At 36.6% G+C, this 24,129-nt stretch overlaps 2 protein-coding genes across 3 annotated transcripts in view; one reads left to right on the forward strand and one right to left on the reverse strand.

Annotated features, from left to right (window-relative positions):
- The window catches only part of vwf (von Willebrand factor), an 81,884-nt gene extending 63,573 nt beyond the window's left edge, over positions 1-18,311 (forward strand). The window contains exons 41-52 of one of the 2 annotated variants that reach the window (XM_002665310.7): positions 398-499; positions 3,051-3,256; positions 3,376-3,525; positions 6,613-6,696; positions 6,781-6,964; positions 9,464-9,504; positions 9,605-9,712; positions 11,566-11,664; positions 15,284-15,412; positions 16,114-16,153; positions 17,657-17,754; positions 17,846-18,303. In XM_002665310.7, the coding sequence (XP_002665356.3) occupies positions 398-499; positions 3,051-3,256; positions 3,376-3,525; positions 6,613-6,696; positions 6,781-6,964; positions 9,464-9,504; positions 9,605-9,712; positions 11,566-11,664; positions 15,284-15,412; positions 16,114-16,153; positions 17,657-17,754; positions 17,846-18,037 (1,433 nt within the window). In that variant the 3' untranslated portion in view covers positions 18,038-18,303. Of the gene's footprint in view, positions 1-397; positions 500-3,050; positions 3,257-3,375; positions 3,526-6,612; positions 6,697-6,780; positions 6,965-9,463; positions 9,505-9,604; positions 9,713-11,565; positions 11,665-15,283; positions 15,413-16,113; positions 16,154-17,656; positions 17,755-17,845 lie in introns of both variants that reach the window. The other variant, NM_001281989.1, reaches the window with a different exon arrangement.
- Positions 1-24,129, reverse strand: part of LOC101882393 (uncharacterized) — a 771,022-nt gene that overhangs the window by 343,016 nt on the left and 403,877 nt on the right. The window lies entirely within an intron of this gene.

The following is a 24,129-nucleotide window of genomic DNA, read 5'->3' on the forward strand; positions in this document are numbered from 1 at the left end:
CACCAAGCTTGAACTTTGATCCGCAGCAACCTGCAAAACTTGATGCATGACCCTGCATTAATGTCTGACGCATTCGCGTGCGTATGAAGGGAAGTCTATGGGAGGAAAAGCCCAGTGTGAGCGTAGCTTAATTTCGAGTTGAGCACATGATATGATTGACTGCAGCTGGCCACCCATCTACATTCATTAGTTAGCCAATCAGATTAATCCAAACTCACTATAAGTAGCCTAGCTATAACTACTCCCTTATCTTCGTTTTCTGAAGAAACCGATATGCTAACCGATATATAAAAACACAGTTTGAGTAAATTTAAATGTAAAAAATGTAAGCTGCTTCCTGTGCCTCATTTGCTCTGTAAAGATGCTTTTACACAGTGTTTTTTTTATGTGTTTACAGTGTGTGACATAAACTGCAAACGTCCAGATCCTCCTCACTGTGATCACGGACTCAGTGTTGTCCTCACAAACCCAGGAGACTGTCTGCCAGTTTACCAGTGCGGTGAGAACACACATACAGACTTGTTGGTTTTGATGGTGATTTACAGGGACTCTCCATAGTCGTAATGTATTTTATACAGTAAAAAACGCTTATTATATGGCCTCATCCCATCCCTAACCCTAAACTCAGCTGTCACAGGAACCCTTTGGAAAAATTTGAAAGTCAAAAGACCCTGTTAAGCATTTTGAATTGCAGGGACATCAGAGACTACAGGGACATTAGACAACAGTCCTATTAAACCACCGTAATCAAGGTCAGAGGTCACACCAATGCCATTATACAAAAAGTAGTCCTTGTGAACCACCAAAACCAGTACACAGACACACAAGAAATGAGTAATATCTTATCATTTAACAAGGCTTCCCATAATACAATCTAAAAAATGCTGGATTATGCAATGTTAGGTCAAATAGGGACAAACCCAGTTGTTGGGTTAAAAGTTGTCGTTTTTCTTTTTTTTTTTTTAGAAAAAATAATCCCAACATACTTTTAACTGCCCGCAACAGGATATTTATGAAAGATTAATCTATTTTAACCATTCCTGAGGTGTACAATATACAGTGACAATATACAATGTAAATAAAAGAGTATCTAATGAGTATACTTCACATATCTCTCTTTTAAAACTTTGCTTTAACATAATATATTTTTGTGCATATACTGTATAGTTTATTAATCTGTAACCAAGCCAAATCTAGAAATAAACTAATAAAAAATGTAAGGTCACAGTCTAGTCTGCCAGTTGGCCAATAAATACGGTTAAAAATGATTGAAATGATGCAGCAGCATCATGTTGTTGGGCTGTTTTGCTGCAGGAGGGACTGGTCCACTTCACAGCATAGGCCGTACTCACACTAGGTACAGTTGCCTCGAACCGGGCCAAAGCACGCTTGTCCCCCCTCCCGTCTCCCCCGACGGCCCGCACTCACACCACAATCGGGCCTCGGCACGCTAACGTCATCGCTGCTGCGCTGTTCAGTGAGAAGCGCTCTCACTCGGCAGCACAGTGGAGATTTCTCTAGTTATATCGTTTCAGTTGTTTGATAAGCAGTGACATGCAGTCAAATATTTCGCCAAACAGTCCTTAGGGATGCAGTGACATGCAGTCAGATATTTCGGCGTACAGATCCGCCACTTTTGGCCCTCATAAACAATCATAAAGCTCTCGTGTTGCAGGAATGAGGAGGTCTGCTGAAGGTGCGCAGCTGTCGTGCAGTGAGGAGTTTGCGTCTTTAATAAACGACGGCAGTTTGCGATCACTGAACAGTAAGAATGATTAATAAATCCATATGAAACAGTGCCTTAAAGTCACGTCTCGCTTTCAGTTTCGGGCTTTGGCGCGTTTTGCACTCACACACAAGCGTACCGTGCCATAGCCCAAGTGAACCGCGCTCAAGCACACCTCTTCTAACCGGGCCAGGGCCGGCCAAGTGAACCGTGGTTGAACCTGATTCAGCGCACTCACACTTCTCAAACGATCCGGGAAAGGGGCCTGGGCACAGTACGGATGGCATAGTGTGAGTAGGCCCATAGATGGCATCATGAAGAAAGAACATTATGTAGAAATACTGAAGCAACATTTCAAGACATCAGCCAGGAAATTAAAACTTGTCTACAAATGGGTCTTCCAAACAGACCATCACCCTAAGCAGACTGCAAAGTTATTTAAAATGTGCTTTAAGGAAAACAGAGTGAATATTTTGGAGTGGCCATCACAAAGCCCTGACCTCAAACCTATAAAAAATTTGTGGGTAGAGTTGAAAAAGCTTGTGCGAGCAAGACAGCCTACAAATCTGACTCAGTTACACCAATTCTGTCAGAAGAAATGGGACAAAATTCCTTCAAACAATTGTGAGAAGCTTGTGGAAGGATGCCCAAAACATTTGACCAAAGTTATACAGCTTAAAAGCAAAGCTAAAAAAATACCAAGGAAATGTGTGTAAACTTTTGACTGTTTAGAAATTAATACAAAATTCTCAACAAATGCTCTTATTATTCTGGCATTTAGCAAATGTAAATCATTTAGGTAATCCTAACAGACCTAAAATAGTAAACGTTTAGTATGATCTAGGCGAAGCAGTAGCGCAGTAGGTAGTGCTGTCGCCTCACAGCAAGAAGGTCGATGGTTCAAACCTCGGCTCAGTTGGCGTTTCTGTGTGGAGTTTGCATGTTCTCCTTGCCTTCGCGTGGGTATCGTCCAGGTGCTCCGGTTTCCCCCACAGTCCAAAGACATGCGGTACAGGTCAATTGGGTAGGCTAAATTGTCCGTAGTGTGTGAATGTGTGTGTGGATGTTTCCCAGAGATGGGTTGCGGCTGGAAGGGCATCCGCTGCGTAAAAACTTGCTGGATAAATTGGCGGTTCATTCCGCTGTGGTGACCCCGGATTAATAAAGGGACTAAGCCGACAAGAAAATGAATGAATGAATAGTATGATCTACCATCAGACATTTTTTTTGAAAATGGTTATGTTTCTTTTTTTAGAGTGTATGTAAACTTCTGTACATGCTTTTTCATTACATACACATGGTCTCTTCCCCTGCCCTTTCTCAGTGTGCAAAAAGGATCAGTGTCCTGACTCAACAAAACCTTCCTGTCCTGCATACAAGAAGCTGTCGGTGAAAGCATCCGAGTGCTGCGATTCATACCAATGTCTGTGCAATTGTCAAAACATCACCCGCACCTGCCCTCCAGGCTACATCACAAAGACCAGCACCAATGATTGCCAATGCACAGAGGTCACCTGCACGCCTGATAAGGTTGGCACGCTTTAAAAGTCTCGCTGAGTGTGTGTATGTGTGTGTGTTATTGACTTGCCCTTGCAGCGCTGTGTTTTGGACTCTGAGATCAGCATGTGACGGGTTATTTATGTGTGCAGGTGTGTGTGGTGGACGCTGTGGTGTACCAGGTGGGCAGCAGGTGGGAGGAGAAGTGTAAAACTTGCAGATGCACCGAGCAGACGGACGGACAGACCGGCCTGCACATCGCTCAGTGTGTGGACCCCGTCTGCAACCAGATCTGCCCTGTGGTGCGTCCTACACAACTCCGCCTCAGTCTGTGAGATTGAGTCATATTCACTTGGGAAGTTTTAAATTTTTTTATTTATAGAAGTTTTTACAACCCCAAATCAGAAAAAAATTGGGACCGTTTGGAAAGTGTAAATAAATAAAAAAATGTGATTTCCAAATTGACTTATTTGACAATTGACTTGACAAAATACAAAATATTTAATAATAATAATAATAATATTAATAATAATAATAATAATAATAATAATAATAATAATAGAGCATTTTAAAGCTCTATGTATTTATTTTTTAATGAAATTTTACAGATCTAATTAACTTTCAGATAATTGTTTAGAAAAACAATATATTTCTTTATATATAATATCTCTCCTACAATATATGTCTAGACTACAAAAATGTCATTAAAAATCACTTTGTTAAACAATATGGTTAAATTTCCTATTAAAATACAATTCATAATATAAACAGAAAACACCCTTGAGTCATGAGCTAAAGACAACAGTTAATTTATTAGATAAAATTAACCAAGATGAATAAATGCTTAGAAAAACACACTTCACACTGTCAATCCATGCTGGCTAATCCATTTACCAATGTTAACAAATGAGACTTCATTGTGAAGTGTTTCATCTGTATTGCAACATGCCATATAAATATTCATCTGGACTTGATTTCAGCAGTTTCAGGCTATGATACTGTACTTATAAATGATTTTTAATTTCATTTTTGCTCAAATTTCTGTAGGGGTTTGAACTAAGAACTGATTTTTTTCTGCATTCATGCTCAAATAAAAGAAAAAAAGTCTCTTTTAAAGTTGTGCTGAATTATCTGTGGAAACAAATCTTTTCATTTGCATTGTGATGTGCATCTGAGTCAAATGGATTACTGGAGAAGAAAAAAGTAGGACAGGGACTTTTGGTTCTTGACTGAATTATAAAAGGAAGATCGATTAAAAGAAGCCACAGTAAAAAAAAAATAATAAAAAATGATTTTAATAAAGGATTTACGTGACTGAAAAAGTCTGTCTCTTGTTGCCAGTGTAAATTATATTGCTTTACCAGAAGATTGAGTCACGACATGTTAATAAAAAGATCACAAGGCCAAAAAATAAAAATAAATAAAAACAAACGGATGAATCATTCACAGTACGAACAATAACATGCACAGATAGGACAAACATTAATTTCATGCTGACCTGAAGGCAAGCCAGACAAATTGTTCTAATAGCTGGAATGAAAAAGATGCAAATGTTATGCTTTACATATTTCAAAACAGGAATAAAATCTCACACAAAAAATCATATTCTACAAATCACACAAAAACCAAAACACAAGCTGCTCCAGTTTAAATATATACACAAATGTGAAAGGACAAAAAAATTTATACTCTCTAGATAAGCATAAAGCAGAACTATTTATTAAAACTAACTACTATTATGTACTATTTCTCTTCTCACATTTACTGTTATAAAACCCTGGACTCTGATATGCAGTGACCAGAATTACTCGTTTAATTTTGATGAATCTTTTAGATTAATCAACAAACTGGAACACTCAAGTAACCACATTAAAACCTCTCTGACACCTCAGCAATCATTTTTTTCTTTTTTTTCTGTGATTTTCTACATCCTTTGGGTTGATTTTTTTTTTTGTTTACAGTTTAGAGTTTTTACATTTTGTTTATATTTTTACATCATGTCCACTGTAGTGGACCACAGGACCATTTTAGTTCGAAAGGACCCCCAAACTCCGACAACAAAACTGTACAGGATATGGCTGTAAAGGGATATTAATCAAATATTAATGTAACAAAAACTTAACAAAAGCCATTTTTTTCGTTCAGTATTAAAATTCCTGAAACAGTTCAGTCTGAAAGAGAGCTAAACTCCAATCCAAGTTAATCAAAAACAAATTTAACATAAAAGCGATTTAAATCTGGTTGTCATTCTCTAATTGTCTCTAATTGTCTAATTGTCAGACTCTAAGTCAGAGTCTCCCTCAACTATCTTAAAGAATCCTCTCTGCTTCAGTTCTGCCTCCTACAACATGCAGTCATGAATTACATTCAAGAGTTCACACTTAGCTGATGATTGATAATAAAGCTTGTTTTTTTTTGCATGCTGTCCCGGGAGAGAGCCCTGAGCTTATAAGATCCTCGAGCCCTGGGCTCCCTCCCGTTGCAGGGCAAGAGGGGAGTTTGAGCTTAGGTAGATGTCAATTAACTCAATTAGCTGGTCATTTTCCAGCCAGACCAGCTAAAACCAGCCTGGAAATGGCCAAAACCCCTCTAAAACCAGCCTAGGCTGGTTTAAGCTGGATTTTTCAGCTGGAAATCCACTTAAATTTGTAAAAAAAAAAAAAAAACTAATAAGTTAAGGGAACTTCATTGTTTCATGTTGTCCCAACACAATTCGATTGTGTGGAACCCTGTATTTTTTACACCGCATGGACCCTGATATACAGTGGCCAGAATTAAGACACTTAAGACACAACAAACTGGAACACCCTAGCAACCACACTAAACCTCTCTGGCACCTTAGCAACCATCATAGCAACAGTATTTCATTTAGACGTACACTCAAACAATTATGTTTGCTGTTTGTTCAAACTACTTATTTAAAATGAGCTGTAACAACACAATCCTTGAGTTTTTGGGGAAAACTTAACTGTTTTATGTTCAATCCACTTAAATGTGCAAAAACTAATAAGTGAACATAAATCCTTTATGTTTTCCCAACACAAATATACAGTACAGTGACCAAAATTAGAACTCTCTTTTCATTTTACCTTTATACTGTAATAATCAACAAACTAGTGAACCACACTAAAACCTCTAGCACCTTAGCAACCCTTATAGCAACACAATTTCTGTTAGACGTATAAAACACACCTAATTTAATTTCCCCTTACTCCTGCAGCTCCTGAAGGAAACATAATTTAAAAGGAAAACATTATTACGTTTTGACAGAAGATTATTAAACACAAGAACCCTTGCAGTGATGTATCAAGCACAATACGCTCAGGGATATTAATAGCGAACTAAAGGACTGATAATGATCTCTCATTGATTGTTTCTTGTGTATAAAGGGAAGCACATACTCTCATTCAGGAGGCGAGTGTTGCGGTCACTGCCGTAAATCCAGCTGTGAGGAAGGAGGACTGTTGAGGCAGGCGAGTGTATTTGTCTTCATCTCTCTGCCTGTGTTTTAGTAGCCATTAATCTGAAAGAAGTTCTCCTCCACTTTCTGTTTGAAGGTCGGAGAGCAGTGGGTGTCTGCGAACGACAGATGTGTGTGGAGCGAATGTGTGCAAGTGAATGAGGAAGTGTTCATCCAGCATACAAACGTGTCCTGCCATCACATGGACACGCCGGCCTGTCCGCTGGGCACTGAGCTCCAGTGCAATACAGTGGACGACTGCTGCCCATCCTGCCACTGTGGTACAGCCTCAATTTCACACACATCTTGGATTTGGTGGTTTATGAGGACTCTCCATGGGTGTAAATTATGTATTGTGTACAGTAAAAAACAAATGCTTATTATATGACCTTAACCCAGCTCTCACATGAAAACTGTGGCAAATTTTGACTGTCAAAAGATTCCATTAAACGATGAACACACTGCAAAAAAAGCTTTTCTTCCTAGATTTTTTTGTCTTTTTTCTAGTACAAATATCTAACAATTCTTAAATCAAGAAGGATTTTCTGATCAAGCAAAACATATAGTCTTGTTTTAAGAAATAATATGCCAAAATGAAGTGATTTTTTTCTTAAAACAAGCAAAATAATCTGCCAATGGGGTAAGAAAAATAATCTTATGTCAAAAAGAAAAACAAGATTATTTTGCTTACCCCATTGGCAGATTATTTTGCTTGTTTTAAGAAAAAACTCACTTCATTTTGGCATATTATTTCCTAAAACAAGACTTTATGTTTTGCTTGATCAGAAAATTCTTCTTGATTTAAGAATTGTTTTAAGGAAAAACTAACTTTTTATTGTCATATTATTTCTGAAAACAAGACATTATGTTTGCTTGCCTAGAAAATGCTTCTTGATATCAGAATTTTTAGGTATTTGGACTAAAAAAGACAAATAATCTAAGTAGAAAAAGCCTTTTTTGCAGAGCAGAATCATTTTCTTTAAAAAAAAAACAAACAAATAAACTAAGGACCAAATACTGCCGGTCAAAAGTTTGGGCAAAGTTTTTTTTTTTTTCATGTTTTTTTTTTAAAGAAAATGATTCTGTTCATTGAGGTTCATCAAAAAATGTTACATTGTTAAATATTTATTACAATTGGGAAAAAAATAATAAAATCAATTTATATATATATATATATATATATATATATATATATATATATATATATATATATATATATATATATATATATGTATATATATATATATATATATGTATGTATATATATATATATATATATATATATGTATGTGTATATATATATATATATGTATGTGTATATATATATATATATATATATATATATATATATATAGTTTCAGCATTGATATCGCAATGTGCACTTCCGCAATAGTCACATCGCAAAGATTTGCAAGGTTAAGTCAGAATTATCATTTACTTTAGGAACTACAGAAGACTATTCATTCACTGATTTATATGATTTATGCAAAAAAAGTATAATTATATATTTTTATACATTATATAAATTATAATTATATTATTTAAAAAAATAATAAATATATAATTTATTTTTTTCTTGTATGTAATTCTTTTGCATATATATATATATATATATATATATATATATATATATATATATATATATATATATATATATATATATATATATATATATATATAATTAAAAAAAAACATTTTAAGGTCAAACTTATTAGTCCCTTTAAGCTATTTATTTTTGATAGTCTACAGAATGAACCATTATTATAAAATAACTTGCCAAATTGCCCTAACCTGCTTAGTTAACCTAATTAACCTAGTTCAGCCTCAATCTCACTTTAAGCTGTATAGAAGTGTCTTGAAAAATATCTAGTCAAATATTATTTATTGTCATCATGGCAAAGATAAAATAAATCAATTATTAGAGTTGAGCTATTAAAACTATTATGTTTGGAAATCTGTTGAAAAAAAAATCTTCTCTCTATTAAACAGAAATTGAGGGGAAAAAAAACAACAAATGGGCTAATAATTCAGGCGGTTTAATAATTCTAATTGCAACTATATATATATATATATATATATATATATATATATATATATATATATATATATATATATATATATATATATATATATATATATGTATATATATATATATATATATATATATATATATATATATATATATATATATATATACACTTATATAATTAGTATTATTTTTACTATTAATTGTAATATTCTTAATGACGTATCAAAAAGCCAATTAAAACTTTGAGTCGGAATCTAGATAATCAGAAAAACAATTAAATAAGAAAATAATATAAAATAAAAATAAAATCATAAAAAACAAACATTTCACAATTTTTTAAGTAAAATATTACTTCTGTATGAGCAATTTCTTTCTATTTTTTATGAGAAGTCTTTAATCTTTATGTACAAGACTGAGAAACAAAAAAAAGTATGCTTCACTATTTCTTTTCTTTCTACTCAAAAAAATATGTCATGTTCAATTTAGTGTTCCATGCCTTTTTATAATTATTTGTGAAACAATAGCAATTCTAAAATCAAAAGCTCTTTTCATAGTAAGTTTGTATTTTCAGCATAGTAGTACTAAACCCACGAAGAGCTTTTACTTCCTCACCGAATCCAATTTCAGCTCCCATTTGGCCCTTGAAGTGTTAATTCTAGCCTCTGCGCTCTGCACCCCGCAAATTTACTGCTGCTCTCTGTGATTTTTCCTTAGACGTTAATGCTTTTTCTCTCTCCCTCTCTCTCCGCAGTCCCAATGAATGCCTGCGTGCTGAATCAAACTGTTATTGCGGTAAAGACGTGGAGTTAACATACAGAATACTAATGTGCCGTGTGCAGATGTGTTGGTGCATAACAGATTGACTTTGGGCTGTGTAACTGTGTGTGTGTAGGCTGGAGAGCGAGTGATGCTGGATGTGTGCACACACTGCGAGTGTGTGGGAGATAAGAGGAGTTATCGGCTCTCTTGCAGGAAGATGAGCTGCTCCCCCTGCTCAGAGGTAAAACCCTCACTCCCAAGATTATTAAAGGGGTAGTTCACCCCCCCCCAATAAAAAAAAACAATTCTGTCAGCACTTACTCGTGTTGTTCATAACCCAAGCAGGCGTGAGGTTTGAGGAACTCCAAGCTGCTTTTTTTATTGCAAATTGATGGACAAAAATGGTGATATAATTAGATGTAAATCTCTTTTACGCTTGTATGTTCATTAATGCTACACTTAAAAAAAAAAAATCCTGCTGCCTTCATTTATTTTACGTAAAGCAAATGAACACTTTCAATCATCTCAACTTATACAAATCAAACTGACTAAAAAGATTGAGTTAAACTTTGTATAACTTAAACAATTTAGTTGAAATCAGATTAACTTATTAAAATACGTTAAAGCAACATATATTTGTTGTCTTGAATGTTTTTTACCAGTGTACTCTCAGATGTGTGTTTTCAGGTTTGACGTCCCAAAAAAACCCATATGAGATAGTTATGATCGGTCTCATTTGAATATGTAAATAAGCTAAAAATGAACATCATAGTGACATAATGGGCTCTATTTTGACGATCCATGCGCAAAGTGCAAAGCATTAAGGGAGTGTCAGAATCCACTTTTGCTATTTTAAGGACGAAAAAATCCGCTTTGCGCTGTGGCGCATGGTAGAACAGGGTTGAGCTTATTTTCTTAATGAGTTATGGTGTGTTTTGAGAATAAACCAATCAGAGTCTCATCTCCCATTCCCTTTATAAGCCATAGCGCATTTGCTATTTACATGGCGGACTTTGTAAGTGGAAAAACTGAACACTTCACTAGCAAGAAAACAGTTAAACAGAGCTTCTACAGCGCAAGAATGAGAGATGAGCCTCCACATTGTTTTCTTTCGCTTCAACTGGATAATTCATTTTCACGTGGATAGGGAAACGTGTTGTACACACAGTCATCTATTAGCCTATACATATTTAATTTTGTTTGTTAAGCACAAAGATTTGTTTCAGAACTATTTCTAACTTCAGTTCTAATTTTCAGCAAACGAATAAATAAACAATAATAACGAAGTGTGCTCAAAAAACTGAGTTATATCCTAATACACATGCTAAGCCCCATATGGTCTAAAACCTGACAGGTGGGCAAATCTAAGCTTTAATTTAATAAAACAAATATAAATATGCATATAATAAATAATACAGCGACTAATAATAACATTATACAAAAGTAAATTGTTACGAATAAACTGAAAAAGCCTCCTGAGATGAAGAAGACATGAAAGTATGTTTTTTATATTTATGTAGGCTAGAAAATAATATGTTTTCTAATCCTTTAATCCTTGATTTGTATATCCTATATATATATATATATATATATATATATATATATATATATATATATATATCCTTAATATTTTAATCATTTTTCATATGGAAAGATATTTGCATATTGCTGTACATCCTGTCTGGATTAAGCAATGTGTAAGCGAGGCGCACAACTAACATGCTCTGCGCTGGTCAATAGACCGGCTTTGTTCTGGTCTGTTGAACAGTCTATTATAGTTTCTCAAAATAGCAACGCGCCAGCAATGCGCCTTAACACACCTCCTTTTTTAGACCAGAACGCCTATGGGCGCACATATGAGCGCGAATGCATTTGCTATTTAAACAGCGTGGCGCAAAACGTCAAAACGACTCTTGCATCAAGCTGAAACTAGCAAACAACAATTGCGTCACGCCTTGCACTGCATTGCACCAGGTGTATGATAGGGCCCAATGTGTGGTAAATGATGACAGAATATTAATTTTATTGTCGATGGTGTCTTAAATGAGTTCAGTGTGTTTGTACAGTACGAGTACAGTTGTGTATGTTTTATAGGGATATACGATGGAGCCAATACCTAATGCTTGCTGTGGTCGATGCGTGGCAACCGCATGTAGTGTCCGACGACCTGACGGAGAGCTGATCACACTGAAAGTAATATATTTGTGTTGAGTACATAGCCATTGTGTAGAGTCATTATTCATAGATAATCATAATTTATTGCGACATCTTTCAACAAATGAGCTGTTTGCTTAGGTTCTTTTAAGCTATGAAACTTTTTATTGACAAAAAGGCCTGTGCAAACCAGGGTGATCTTCACTCTTGCTTATCTTAGATGTTTACCACCTCATGACTGAATAAAAACACTATAAAAACAAATGCTGGGTTCCACACAATCCATTTGTGTTGGGACAACATGAAGAAATGAGGTTAACTTATAACTAGTGCTGGGCACTAATAGCAATTAATCGCATCCAGAATAAAACTTCCTGTGGTCCCCAAATCGGACCCTGTACTCTGTTATTCGCCGATGATGTTGTTATGTTGGCTTCATCGAACATGGACCTTCAGCATGCACTGGGGCTGTTTGCTGCAGAGTGTGAGGCAGCTGGGATGAGAATCAGCACCTTCAAGTCGGATTGTGCTCCACTGGAAAAAAAGTGGTTTGCCATCTCCAGTTTGGAGAAAAGTCCTTACCCCAGATGAAGGAGGTCAAGTATCATGGGCTTTTGTTCACGAGTGAGGGAAGGATGGATCATGAGATTGACAGGCTGATTGGTGCAGCAGCAGCAGTAATGTGGTCGATGTATCAGTCTGTTTTGATAAAGCTGAACCAAAAAGCAAAGCTTTCGATTTACCGGTCAATCTACGTTCCTTCTCTCACCTATGGTCATGAGCTTTGGGTCATGATCGAAAGGACAATATCTCAGATACAAGCAGCCGAAATGAACTCCCATCATAGGGTGGAGCTCAAGAGGAGCTCGAAGTAGAGTTGCTGCTCCTCCACATTGAGGGAAGTCAGCTGAGGTGGCTTGGGCATCTGTTTCGAATGCCTCCTGGACGCCTACCTAGGAAGGTGTTCCAGGCATGCCCCACTAGGAGGAAGCCTCGGGGAGGACCCATGACACACTGGAGGGACTTGGTCTCACGGCTGGCCTAGGAACGCCTCGGGATCCTCCCGGAGAAACTGGAGGAAGTGTCTGGGGAGAGAGAAGTTTGGGTTGAAGTTTGGGTTGCCCGCGCAACCCGGCCCCGGAAAAGCAGATGAAAAGGAACTAATGAATGAAAATAAAAGTTTGTTTTGACATAAGAAATGTGATCATATCATAGATAGAAACAAAACTAAACAAAATAATTTTGTTATTACGTAAAATGTTTAAATTTATATCATATACACATATATATTTTATATAAATATAAATATTTTCTCAATTATGTGAAGACGTGTGTATTTTTGTATACATAACAGATATACATTTCCCAGTTCTGGGTTGCGGCTGGAAGGGCATCCGCTGTGTAAAACATATGGCAGAATAGTTAGCAGTTCATTCCGCTGTGGCGACCTCTGATTAATAATAAGCCGAAGGAAACTGAATGAATGAATGATAAATATAAACAGCACACACACTTAAATTGTCAAAACAAACTTTAATTTTGAATGCGATTAATCGTGACTAATTTTTGCCCAGTACTACTTATTACAAATTTAAGTTGATTGAACATAAAACAGTTAAGTTGTCGCAAAAAAACTGTGGAACTGTGTTGTTTCAGCTCATTTTAAACAAGTAGTTTGAAACGTAATTTTTTGAGTGAAGGGTGCCAGTGTGAATGTGCACACCAATGTAAAGTAAAAAATGGCAAAAAAAAAAAAATTGTGGTATTACAGGGATATTTCTGTTTTTTATTAATCGCCATCTAATGTCAGAGCTTTTGCTAGCCTAATCTCACAAGGAAACATGTTTGTGTATTTTCAGTAATGTGGGTAATATGTACACATTCATTTGATTTCAATCAAACAAGAGTGTACGATTTTTTACAACAAAGCGTGGCCACAAACTACGGAGACCCAGAAGGGACGTGATGGTGGGAAAAAAAACTGGGTGGAAAAAAAAAAACAGTGATAGAAAAAATACATATTTTTTACGTTTTTCCATTTCATCGCAAAGATGATTTGTGTTATCTCGCAAAGCTGTTTTCCCAAAAACACTTCCTGTTCACTTCATACATGTCAACCCTCCCATTTTTGCCCAGACTCTCCTGTATTTTACCATTCTATCCCTCCATCATCCTATCATTAAGTATTTCACCATATTTCTCGTGCATTTTTACTCTTGAAAATGTCTGCATTCTGGGATCTGGGATCAGTTTATCATACATGCATTCGCTGATTCAGAGGTTGCACATGAAGGGTGATGACTGATGGACAGCTTTAATGGAAAGAAAGTGAATGCAGACATTTTTATATTCATTTCAATGTGCATTCAAGATTAAAAATACACAAGAAATATGGGGAAATACTTAATGATAGGATGATGGAGGGATAGAATGGTAATATACAGGAGAGTCTCGGCAAAAATGGGAGGGTTGACATGTATGAAGTGAACAGAAAGTAATGTAATGTAATGTAATGTGTATTTATATAGCGCATTTATTGTGTATGGCCATACACCCAAAGCGCTTCACAATCATGAGGGGGGGTCTCTCCACACCACCACCAGTGTGCAGCATCCACTTGGATGATGCGACAGCAGCCACAGGACAACGGCGCCAGTGCGCTCACCACACACCAACTAATGGTGGAGAGGAGAGACAGTGATAGAGCCAATTCGGTGGAAAGGGATGATTGGAAGGCCATGATCATAAGGGCCGATAGAGGGACTTTGGCCAGCACACCGGGGTTACACCCCTGCTCTTTCACGAGAAGTGCCATGGGATTTTTAATGACCACAGAAACTCAGGACCTCGGTTTACTGACAATGTAGTGTCCCCTTCACTTTTACTGGGGCATTAGGACTCACACAGACCACAGGTTGAGCGCCCCCTGCTGGCCTCACTAGCACCACTTCCAACAGCAACCTAGTGTTCCCTAGTGGTCTCCCATCCAGGTACTGACCAGGCTCAGCCCTGCTTAGCTTCAGTGAGTAACTGGTCTTGGGCTGCAGGGTGACATGGCTGTGGCAAAAGTGTTTGTGAAAAGTGTTTGTGAAAAAACTGTTTTGCGAGATAACGCAAAAACTTAAAAAAAATATATATATTTTTTTTCTATCACAGTTTTTTTTTCCCGACGCATTTTTTTTCTCCCACTCAGTTTTTCTTTTCTTCCACACTTTTTTTTTCAACCATCACGTCGCTTCTGGGTTTCTGTAACAAACCCCTCCTCTAAACCCAACCTTATTTGGGGATGAGTAAATCATACTAAAATGTACAAACAAGATCATACAAACTCATACAAATGAGCCAAAATGCTGTGAGATTGTGTTAAATTTACACATTCACTTTACCCTTAATTGACTTTGAGTGCTAAAAAATGTTTTTGAAAAATGCTGATGATAAGCACAAACAAAGATTGTTCTTTGTGCACCAGTCTGTATATGAGAAAAGATAAAGACAAATTTCTCTTCTCAAGTCATGGCCCCTTCAAAATAAATGATTAATGCTTGAGTAGTTGTATTAAACTATCTAGCCGGTAGTTTGAGAGGTGATCTGTTAATGCTCCAGATGTTTTATCGATTTCCAGATTGTGTCATAAACATGTATGAATGTGTGTGTTCAGGCAAACACAACACGTACAGACGGCTGCACCAAACACACGTGCAGCGTGAACAAGGATGAAGAACTGGTGCTGGAGACTCTAGTGACCACATGCCCTCCGTTTGACCGCAAAAGCTGTCTGGAGCATGGGGTAAACACGCACGTACATTTTCAAAATACCTGATTCTGTATGATTTATAAGCTATTTTCCTCATGGGAGCAAAAAAATCTGATCCAATTGGTCTATTCACAGGGAATATATATAGATATGATATTTTTTATATCTCCATTGATTTTAAGCAGGGTTACACTTCAAAACAAACTAATCTAAATGCATAAATGCAAATTCTCTTTTGGAGCAAAGGAAGAGAAATCCTATCAAGACTTACTAAAGACACCAAGTAAAAGATTATTTAATGCCCAAAAATAATGCCTCAATACATTTTGTGAATGATTTAAAAATATATATATATATATATATATTATCAGTCCAACTATGATTTGATTTTAAAATCATATTTGGGCCCACATTTGCTAAACAGCGAAAACTAGTGTGAGAGATTTTCTGAAGTAATGTATAAACCAGCAAACCAAGAAAAAAAACAACAGTCAAATATATTCTACAGAGTAAGTATTTAGTAAACGGATTTGTGTGAATATTTTTTATTATTTGAATAATCCTGAATTTCACATCTGAAAAGAGTTCAGTTACAAAATTCACTGTCCATGCCTTTTCATACCCATTTCTGGTGTCTTTAGTAAATCCTGACCTTCATCACAAAAAGAGGTTTGCACTTATACTTTCCTAACTGTGTATAGCAATAAGTGAATCTATCAATCCTTTATCCACAGGGCAAAATAAGTCAGATCGGAGACACCTGCTGTAATATGTGTAAGAACAACCTTCAGAATATTCATTCATACTGTACGTGACTCATTCTAGACCTGCAGGTACGGCAACACTTCACTAGCAAAAAAAAGATAACAGACAATATGCAGCATGAGGATAAAGAACAAGCCTCCTCCATTCAGCCTCTTTACTTTACCCTTTACTGTCATGGATAAGGGAACGATGTTGTACGCACTCCACTAAAGACATCCATTAGCCCAGGGGTTCTCAACCTTTTTCACTTCGAAGCCCACCTTCTTCTCCGAAAATTTTTTGAAAGCCCACGTCCAACATTTTTTCTTAAACTGATTATGTAGAGAAAATGCTTATTTTAAACCTTTATTTATTAGCAAAACATTTATTATGCTTATACTGTTACTATCTTATTTTTCTACAGCATTTTATAAAAAAATAAACATATTTTATACATATTTTATACATATATATATACACAAATATACATATATATACATACATATATATATATATATATATATATATATATATATATATATATATATATATATATATATATATATATATATATATATATATATACACATAATATATATATATATATATATATATTTATATATATATATATATATACATAAATACAAATATATACATACATACATACATACATATATATATATATATATATATATATATATATATATATATATATATATATATATATATATATATATATATATATATATATATATATATATATATATATATTAAATTAAATATAGAATATATAATAATATATATTTTATTTATTTTCTAAAACACACAGATTCAAAGCTCCTGAATTCTTCAAGTATTGTTTTACAACTGTAAAGTATTTGGGCATTTTCTTTAATAAATCAACCTGTGCAGGACAAAGATGACAAAAAGGCTGTTGCTTTGAATTGGACTCACTACAATTCATCTATTGATCATATCCATTAAAAAGAAAAAAAAAGAAAAAGTAAAATACAGTAAAAACACTCTAAGACTGTTGAAAGGCATCGATCAGAAGGCCGTTGGGTTTTTAGGATATTATTGGAGTTCGCTGACAGTAGTGAACAGCTGTTAACTAAAACACCACAGAGTCTCACTAGGTCCTCCTGTATGGGCGCGCGTCCATTATAAAACACTCACACTTGCATTACAAAACACTAATTTGGACAACTATGCTGATATTAAAGAGTTCAAACAAAGAGAGCTAGCATAGTTTGTGAACCAACAGAGATGTGAGACTGATATGAGTTGCAGACGTTAGGGACGCGTGAACTGGTTATAACTCTCTAATCATCATTACCGTTACATTTGTGTAAAGTATTTCATGCAGTTTTGTTTGTGTTATTAATCAAAACTCTTTAGCTTCATGTTTTGGTTCGGTAGAAGGTTTAGCTTCGGGATGCAAATATACCTGCAATTCTAGAATGACCCCATCTTGTTCAATTTAAACAAATAAATATCCTACTAAAATCTAATGCATGATATTTGTCTATTTAGGTACTGAACCTGAGTGCAGAAGGACTGTCGGTCTCCTGAACTACATTCGAGTGGACGACTGCCAGTCCGAAGAGAAGATAGAACTCACTTACTGCGAGGTACGTCAATGCTTTTTTTATATTCCGCCTCAAAGGCTGCTACAATAACATGAAGCAGTCCGTGTACCTATAATTTATCTGTCATTCACAGGGAAAGTGTGGCAGCAAGTCTGTGTACTCTCTGGAAAAACACAAAGTGGAGAACGAGTGTGTGTGCTGTTCAGCTACAGGCACGGTTCCTATGAATGTTTCTCTGCGCTGCGCAAACGGCACACAAACACACCATCAAGTCCTCGCCGTCACCGGCTGCGACTGCATGTCACACACCTGTTCAAATGATTGAAAATACACACAGACACCATATAAAATAACATAGAAGTGAAAACTGCTGCACTACACTTTCATATATGCATCAACAGTAGGCTGAAGTACGCAACCTCTTGATAAATAAGCACTTTACTATCAAATCTCAGCATATTAAACATTAACCAGATTGCTAAAGTGATCCGTCTATACTATTATACTCTTGTTCATGATCATGTGCGCGAGTGGTTGTAGTTTATGTGTGTTTCTTAGATTAAACTACAATAAATAAAAATGTCAATCAAATATTTGTCTCTGTTTACACTCTGAACTCATTTCAAGAGTTCACACTTAGCTGATGATTAATTATAAAAGCTTGTTTGGCATGCTGTCCCGGGAGAGAGTCCTGAGCTCATGAGATCCTCGAGCCCAGGGCTCCCTCCCGTTGCAAGGCGGGAGGGGAGTTTGAGCTCAGGTAGATCTCGAGAACTCCCCTGCTGTAGCAAGTGAATGCTCTTGAAATTAATTACCAACTAGAAGCGTGTCTATGTTGACAATTTGGATTGTTCAATTGACTTAATTGCATGTTTTTAGGCAGTGGGAGGAAACCGGGGAACCCGGGGGAAACCCACGTGAGCACGGGGAGAAGTGCAAACTCAACACAGAAATGTCTGCTAGTTTTGGTAAAGCCAGGAACCAGAGACATTCTTGCTGTGAGGCGACAGTGCTAGGCACTGGGCCACCGTGTCACCCGTTTAAGAAGGAGGAGTGGGGGAGGAAGGTGGGACTCTTCAAAACGAAGATAGCAATGGAATAAACCCCAGGGTATTTATAGTAGTTTAGGAGTCATCTGATTGGATAGTAGTGAATTAGATAATGCGGGTCAGCTGCTAGCAATCATAAGCACGTGATCCTCTCGAAATTTGTTTATACATAAACTTCACTTATATGCAGTGGTGGAAAGAGTACTGAAAATCATGCTCAAGTAGGGCTGGGTGATATGGCAAAAATGCAATCTCAATAATTATTTTCCATATTGAATAGTAACAATATATATTTCAATATCAGTTGTTAATGCTTTCAGATTTAAAAGAGTACTCTAAAATTGACTGAAGCCACAGAAAGTAGTGGATCCATTAAATGGCATAACATATTTTCGGTGGCAAAATATCTGTAACATCAACACACTTTTGGATTCCAGTTGTTGCACATTTCTGCTGTGTGATTGGCTCTTAGATTAATATGGAGTAAAAAAAGTTGCAGAGCTTATCATGGACGACTATGTTTACATGGACATCAGTAATTGAATTATTTGCCTTAATCTGATATGATAATATGATTAAGGTGTTTCCATGAGATGTTTCCAGCTTTACATGTTATAGCACATAATTTGATTAACGTTGTCGTGTCACAGAGCTATCCACCATTCCTCCGAAGCTTCATGTAATTTCGGATGTTTAATTTTTAATTTGTTAACTTTAACTGCAGTTCGGTACTTTCACTTTCATTGAGGATCATTTCATGCATGCCTCCCACCCACCCCCCATGACAAACAAGATATTAGATGAGAGTATGAACTGCTGGAGGAGTGTAGTTTTAATGGAGTTTGATACCGCACACTGTATGCGAAAAACTTTTGCAATGCAAGTGGCTGTGGTCTTTCACTGACTGTAGGAGCAGAGAACAATGTCAAACAGCCGTGTGTGTGTATAGACTATCCTGTCACAAATTGCTGCAAAAACCTTACGTGACAGTATTTCTGTGTTCACACCAGACGCGGAATAAGCGTCAAGCACGATTGATTTAAGTCAATAGTGTGCTTTCTCTTGTAGGGGAGTGATTATGACATAGCGCCTGTTGTTGGTGTCTCAGGGAAAACAGCTCACCAAACTGGGCTCGGCTCAGTCTGAAGCACTGCTGAAAGCTTCCATCATCCAAGTTGAGGCTGCTTCTCAATTCCAAAAATGCAGAAAACAGACTTGCGTTCTTGTGAAGACTGGTCTTGCTATGTCCCCTCAGAAGAACGAACTCGGGAGACCACGAGGACAGAGACCGCATCCTGTGAGGAATGAGATGCTGCTTTCTTCCTGAAGGTCACATGACCCTCACCCATCTTTAACTAATAAAAATTGTTTAAACATTACAGCATTCATACAAAGATTTATTGCTTTTCCCCTTTTCTCAATACGTACTATGCATGAAGACTTTAGAAATATATGTTGCACAATACAAACAAAAAGATTTGAATATGAATTTTAGCAAATAAACACCCTTAATGTGTTCATTCCTTTATTAAGATTTTCATGGTAATGTTTACATTCACCGTTTCATTTAGGGAAACTTCTGAGGTAAATAAGTTATATCTCTGAACGTTATTAATAAATCTATATACAATGCTGCGCTTCCCACCTCCAGTCGCAATGATTTCTGGGACTTCTCGAGCGAGTTCGGTGCTCAAGTCTGCATCCATGCGTCCTCGATATCAAGAACACTTCTGGAACATTTCACGCGTCCGTTCTTGCGGTCTTGAGTATTGGAACTGAACTTAGGCAGTTGATGATGACGTTACACAAGAACAAAAGGATGCAAGATCACTGAAGAACGCATATTGAGAAACAGCCATAGTTACTGTGGGAGTTTGTGAACTCACAGAGCTGGATACACCTCTGAAAAGATTTAGTGGACTCAGACACGACTCCAAATGAATTGACGCAGTTTTTCAGCCAAATAAAGCATATAAACACAGCTATTCTCTCAATAAAATCCATGTGAGCCATTTAGCATAAAACTAGAGTCACAGGGCACACAGAAGCCCAGCCTATGGCACGAATCTAAGTCCATTAGGAAGTGAATTTAACGCGCGTAGAATTGAGTAAACTCAAAATGCTCATGCGTCTATTTACGTGTGAATATCGCAATTTATCCACGCATGCCACGTCTGGTGTGAACACAGCATGATAGTTTTGATTGCGGTGTTTACACGTCTGTACTGCACTGCATTAATGCCACTAAAATAGGAATACTCCACGTCTTAATCCGATTTCTATTTAGTTCGATTATGATCGATTACTTGATCGGAATAAATTAATCAAAAATCTCTGTTTACACGGTGGACTCTTAATCATTTGTATTGTCTTAATCATAATAAAATCAGATTATTGGTGTTCATGGAAACGCACTCATTGTTAATGACTTTCATTTCATCACGATGATATAATATGGCTAATCTACCCAGCCCTATATTCAAGTACCATTACTTGCCCAAAAATGTCATGCGAGTAGAGTAAAAGTATCTATTGTAAATATTACACAAAGTATGAGTGAAAAGTAGCCCTTTTTTTATTTTTTTCCTTTTTTTATTTATTTAAGTAGTCCAAAAACATACATAAATCGGCACAACTAACAACACAACATAAATATACACATAGTGCTTTAACATTGTGTACATATCAACAAAGACAAAAAATAAAATAAAATGAAGACAGCATAAGTACAAGCAAAACCTGACAGCTTTAGCATCATTTTGTCCACTTACAGTTACATTTAGCTTCGGAAGTAGTTTATGAAAGGACGCCACATGGCAGTGAACTTGGACCTGGAACCATTTAAACTGAGTCCTATTTTTTCCAAACTAAGGAAATGCAACACATCATTGGCCCACTGTTTGAAAGAAGGGGGAAATGATTGTTTCTGATTGATTAGAATCAAGCGTCTTGCTAAAAGAGAAGTAAAGGCAATGTAGTCTAATTCACTTTTTGACAGATTGTTATTTTTATATACAATACCAAATATAGCAGTTAAGGGATTTGCACAAACATCTTTACAAAATATTCTGGAGTAAGATAAAAAAAATAGTTGACCAAAATACAGATAATCTGGGACATGACCAAAACATATGGGCTAATGGAAAAGTAGCCCTTTTAAAAGTACTCAAGAATAGTGAGTAATGCAGGTTGAAGGGAAATAGTACAGTAAAAGTACTAAAAATATCAACACAAGCTCATTGTGGAAACGTACCCCTATATATATATTACTGTAGAGCATGAATTATGTAGCCAGAAATACTTTCATCTTTAAAACATTTCATCTTCCGTTCCTTTTCATGCTACCATCTGACCACTTACCTCAGTGTACGGTTGCGCAATACTAGAATTTGGTACCAATCGATACTGTAACTTTAAAAACGTCCAGTTCCCGCTAACATTTGACAGAAATGACTGAGATTGGCCATGAAGCTCATCAGTTCACTGAACTCAACACTGTTTACTGAGTGTAACCAAAAATACAGGGACGCTGGAGCTATTTAAAGCCGCGATTCATCAGTGGATCACTCGTATGTCAGCTTATAGACAAACCAGCTGATCGACGTGACTTTGAAACGCTTCAGTGCTCCTGTATCTGTATCAGTGAACTGATGACCCTCACAGCCAATCACAGTCATTTCTGTCGAGCACGTAAACACAATGGCAAATCAGTGCTTGTTTGCCCAGTAGCTCGCCACATACGTCGGCGGACTCGGAGCAAAGTTGACCGCGACGACAGGGTATGGGTTAATAAAGGTTTCTAGAAACCAGGTAAAACAGGAGTAAAAAAGATGTAATAAAAAACAACAGGCTGAAAACGTGATGAAATCATGCGGCCGCGGTGAATTTTCTTTTTCAATATTCCTTTTGAAAACACTATCGTTTGTGTTTAGAGATGGGGGTGGGTCACTCGATCAGTCAGTCAGTTGACAGCAAGCTGGCCTGGTCAGCTGAAGTGTATATTGCGCCCTCTGGTGGATTTATGCAAGAAAAAGACACCCAAAAGAAAAAAAGACACGTCAAAAAAGAAATTTGACGTACATCTGGTTACGTTTTTCGCTGTCCCCAGAAAAGTGGACCTGGGTACGTGTCCACAATGAGCCTGATGCAAAATCTTCTCAAAAAGCACACACTTTTAAAACGACCAAGCAAATTACACTTCCTGAGGAAAAACTACTCAATTACAGTCATTTGAGTATTTGTAATTTGTTACTTATTGTTATGAGTGTTAATATGAGTATAATATGAGTGTTGTACGTGTGCATAGAGAATACTGATCAGTCAATTAGATGTGAAGTGTACGATTCACACATCTGGAGGACATGAGTCACACATTAATGACCTGTTATTCACTCGTCGCCGCTCTCAGGAAGTGTTCGCTAAGAGAAATAAGGTACAACTCTGACTTTATGTAATCTGTGGTTATGCGGCATCATCATATCCTACGCATTTTGAATAATATCTGATTAAAATGCTTTGAGTCAGTAAGCGCAAATAATTTGTTTTGCACAAAAAAAGGGATTACGCTTAACTCCAGCTGCCATGACCTTAATAATTACTGTACAATCATCTGAAAATGGCATCAGGAAGTGTGTTTATTAAAGCTAATGAGCGACTGCATTATGGGGATGTGTTTTGGAAGGTAATTATGAAAGTGCACGAGTGGTCTGTGTTTATTTTTTGTCCGTAGTTACTTAACATTCATTGTGTGGAACAGCTTCAGATATTTACTATATGCTCAGTGATCACTTTTCTGGGTAAATGATTGTTCATAGTTCATCCATATATTCAAATTCTGTCCTCATACTTCACCTGTTCAAAGCCTATTTGAGTTTCTTTCTTTGGTTGAACACAAAGGAAGATATTTTGAAGAATGCTGGTTGCTAGCATCCATTGACTTACAGTGTGTTTTCCTATTATGAGGGCCAGCAAGTAGCATTCTTCAAAATATCTTCCTCTGTGTTCAACTGAAGAAACTCAAGTAAAGCGTATATGATGAGGTGATTTAAATTTTGGGGTGAACTGTCCCTTGAAATAACATAAGTGATATTCTCTGAGGTGACGCGGTGGGGCAGTGGGTAGCACGTTCGCCTCACAGCAATGTCGCTGGTTCGAGCCTCAGTTGGGTCAGTTGGCATTTCTGTGTGGAGTTTGCATTTTCTCCCCATGTTAGGTGGGTTTCCTCCGGGTTTACCCTACAAGTTCAAAGACGTGGTATAAGTGAACTGGGTGTGCTAAAACTGACCGTAGTGTATGTGTGTTTGTGCTAATGAGAGTGTATGGATGTTTCCCATTGCTGGGTTGCGGCTGGAAGGGCATCCACTGCGTA

This window comes from Danio rerio, chromosome 18 (assembly GCF_049306965.1).
Source record: "Danio rerio strain Tuebingen ecotype United States chromosome 18, GRCz12tu, whole genome shotgun sequence".
NCBI lineage: Eukaryota > Metazoa > Chordata > Actinopteri > Cypriniformes > Danionidae > Danio > Danio rerio.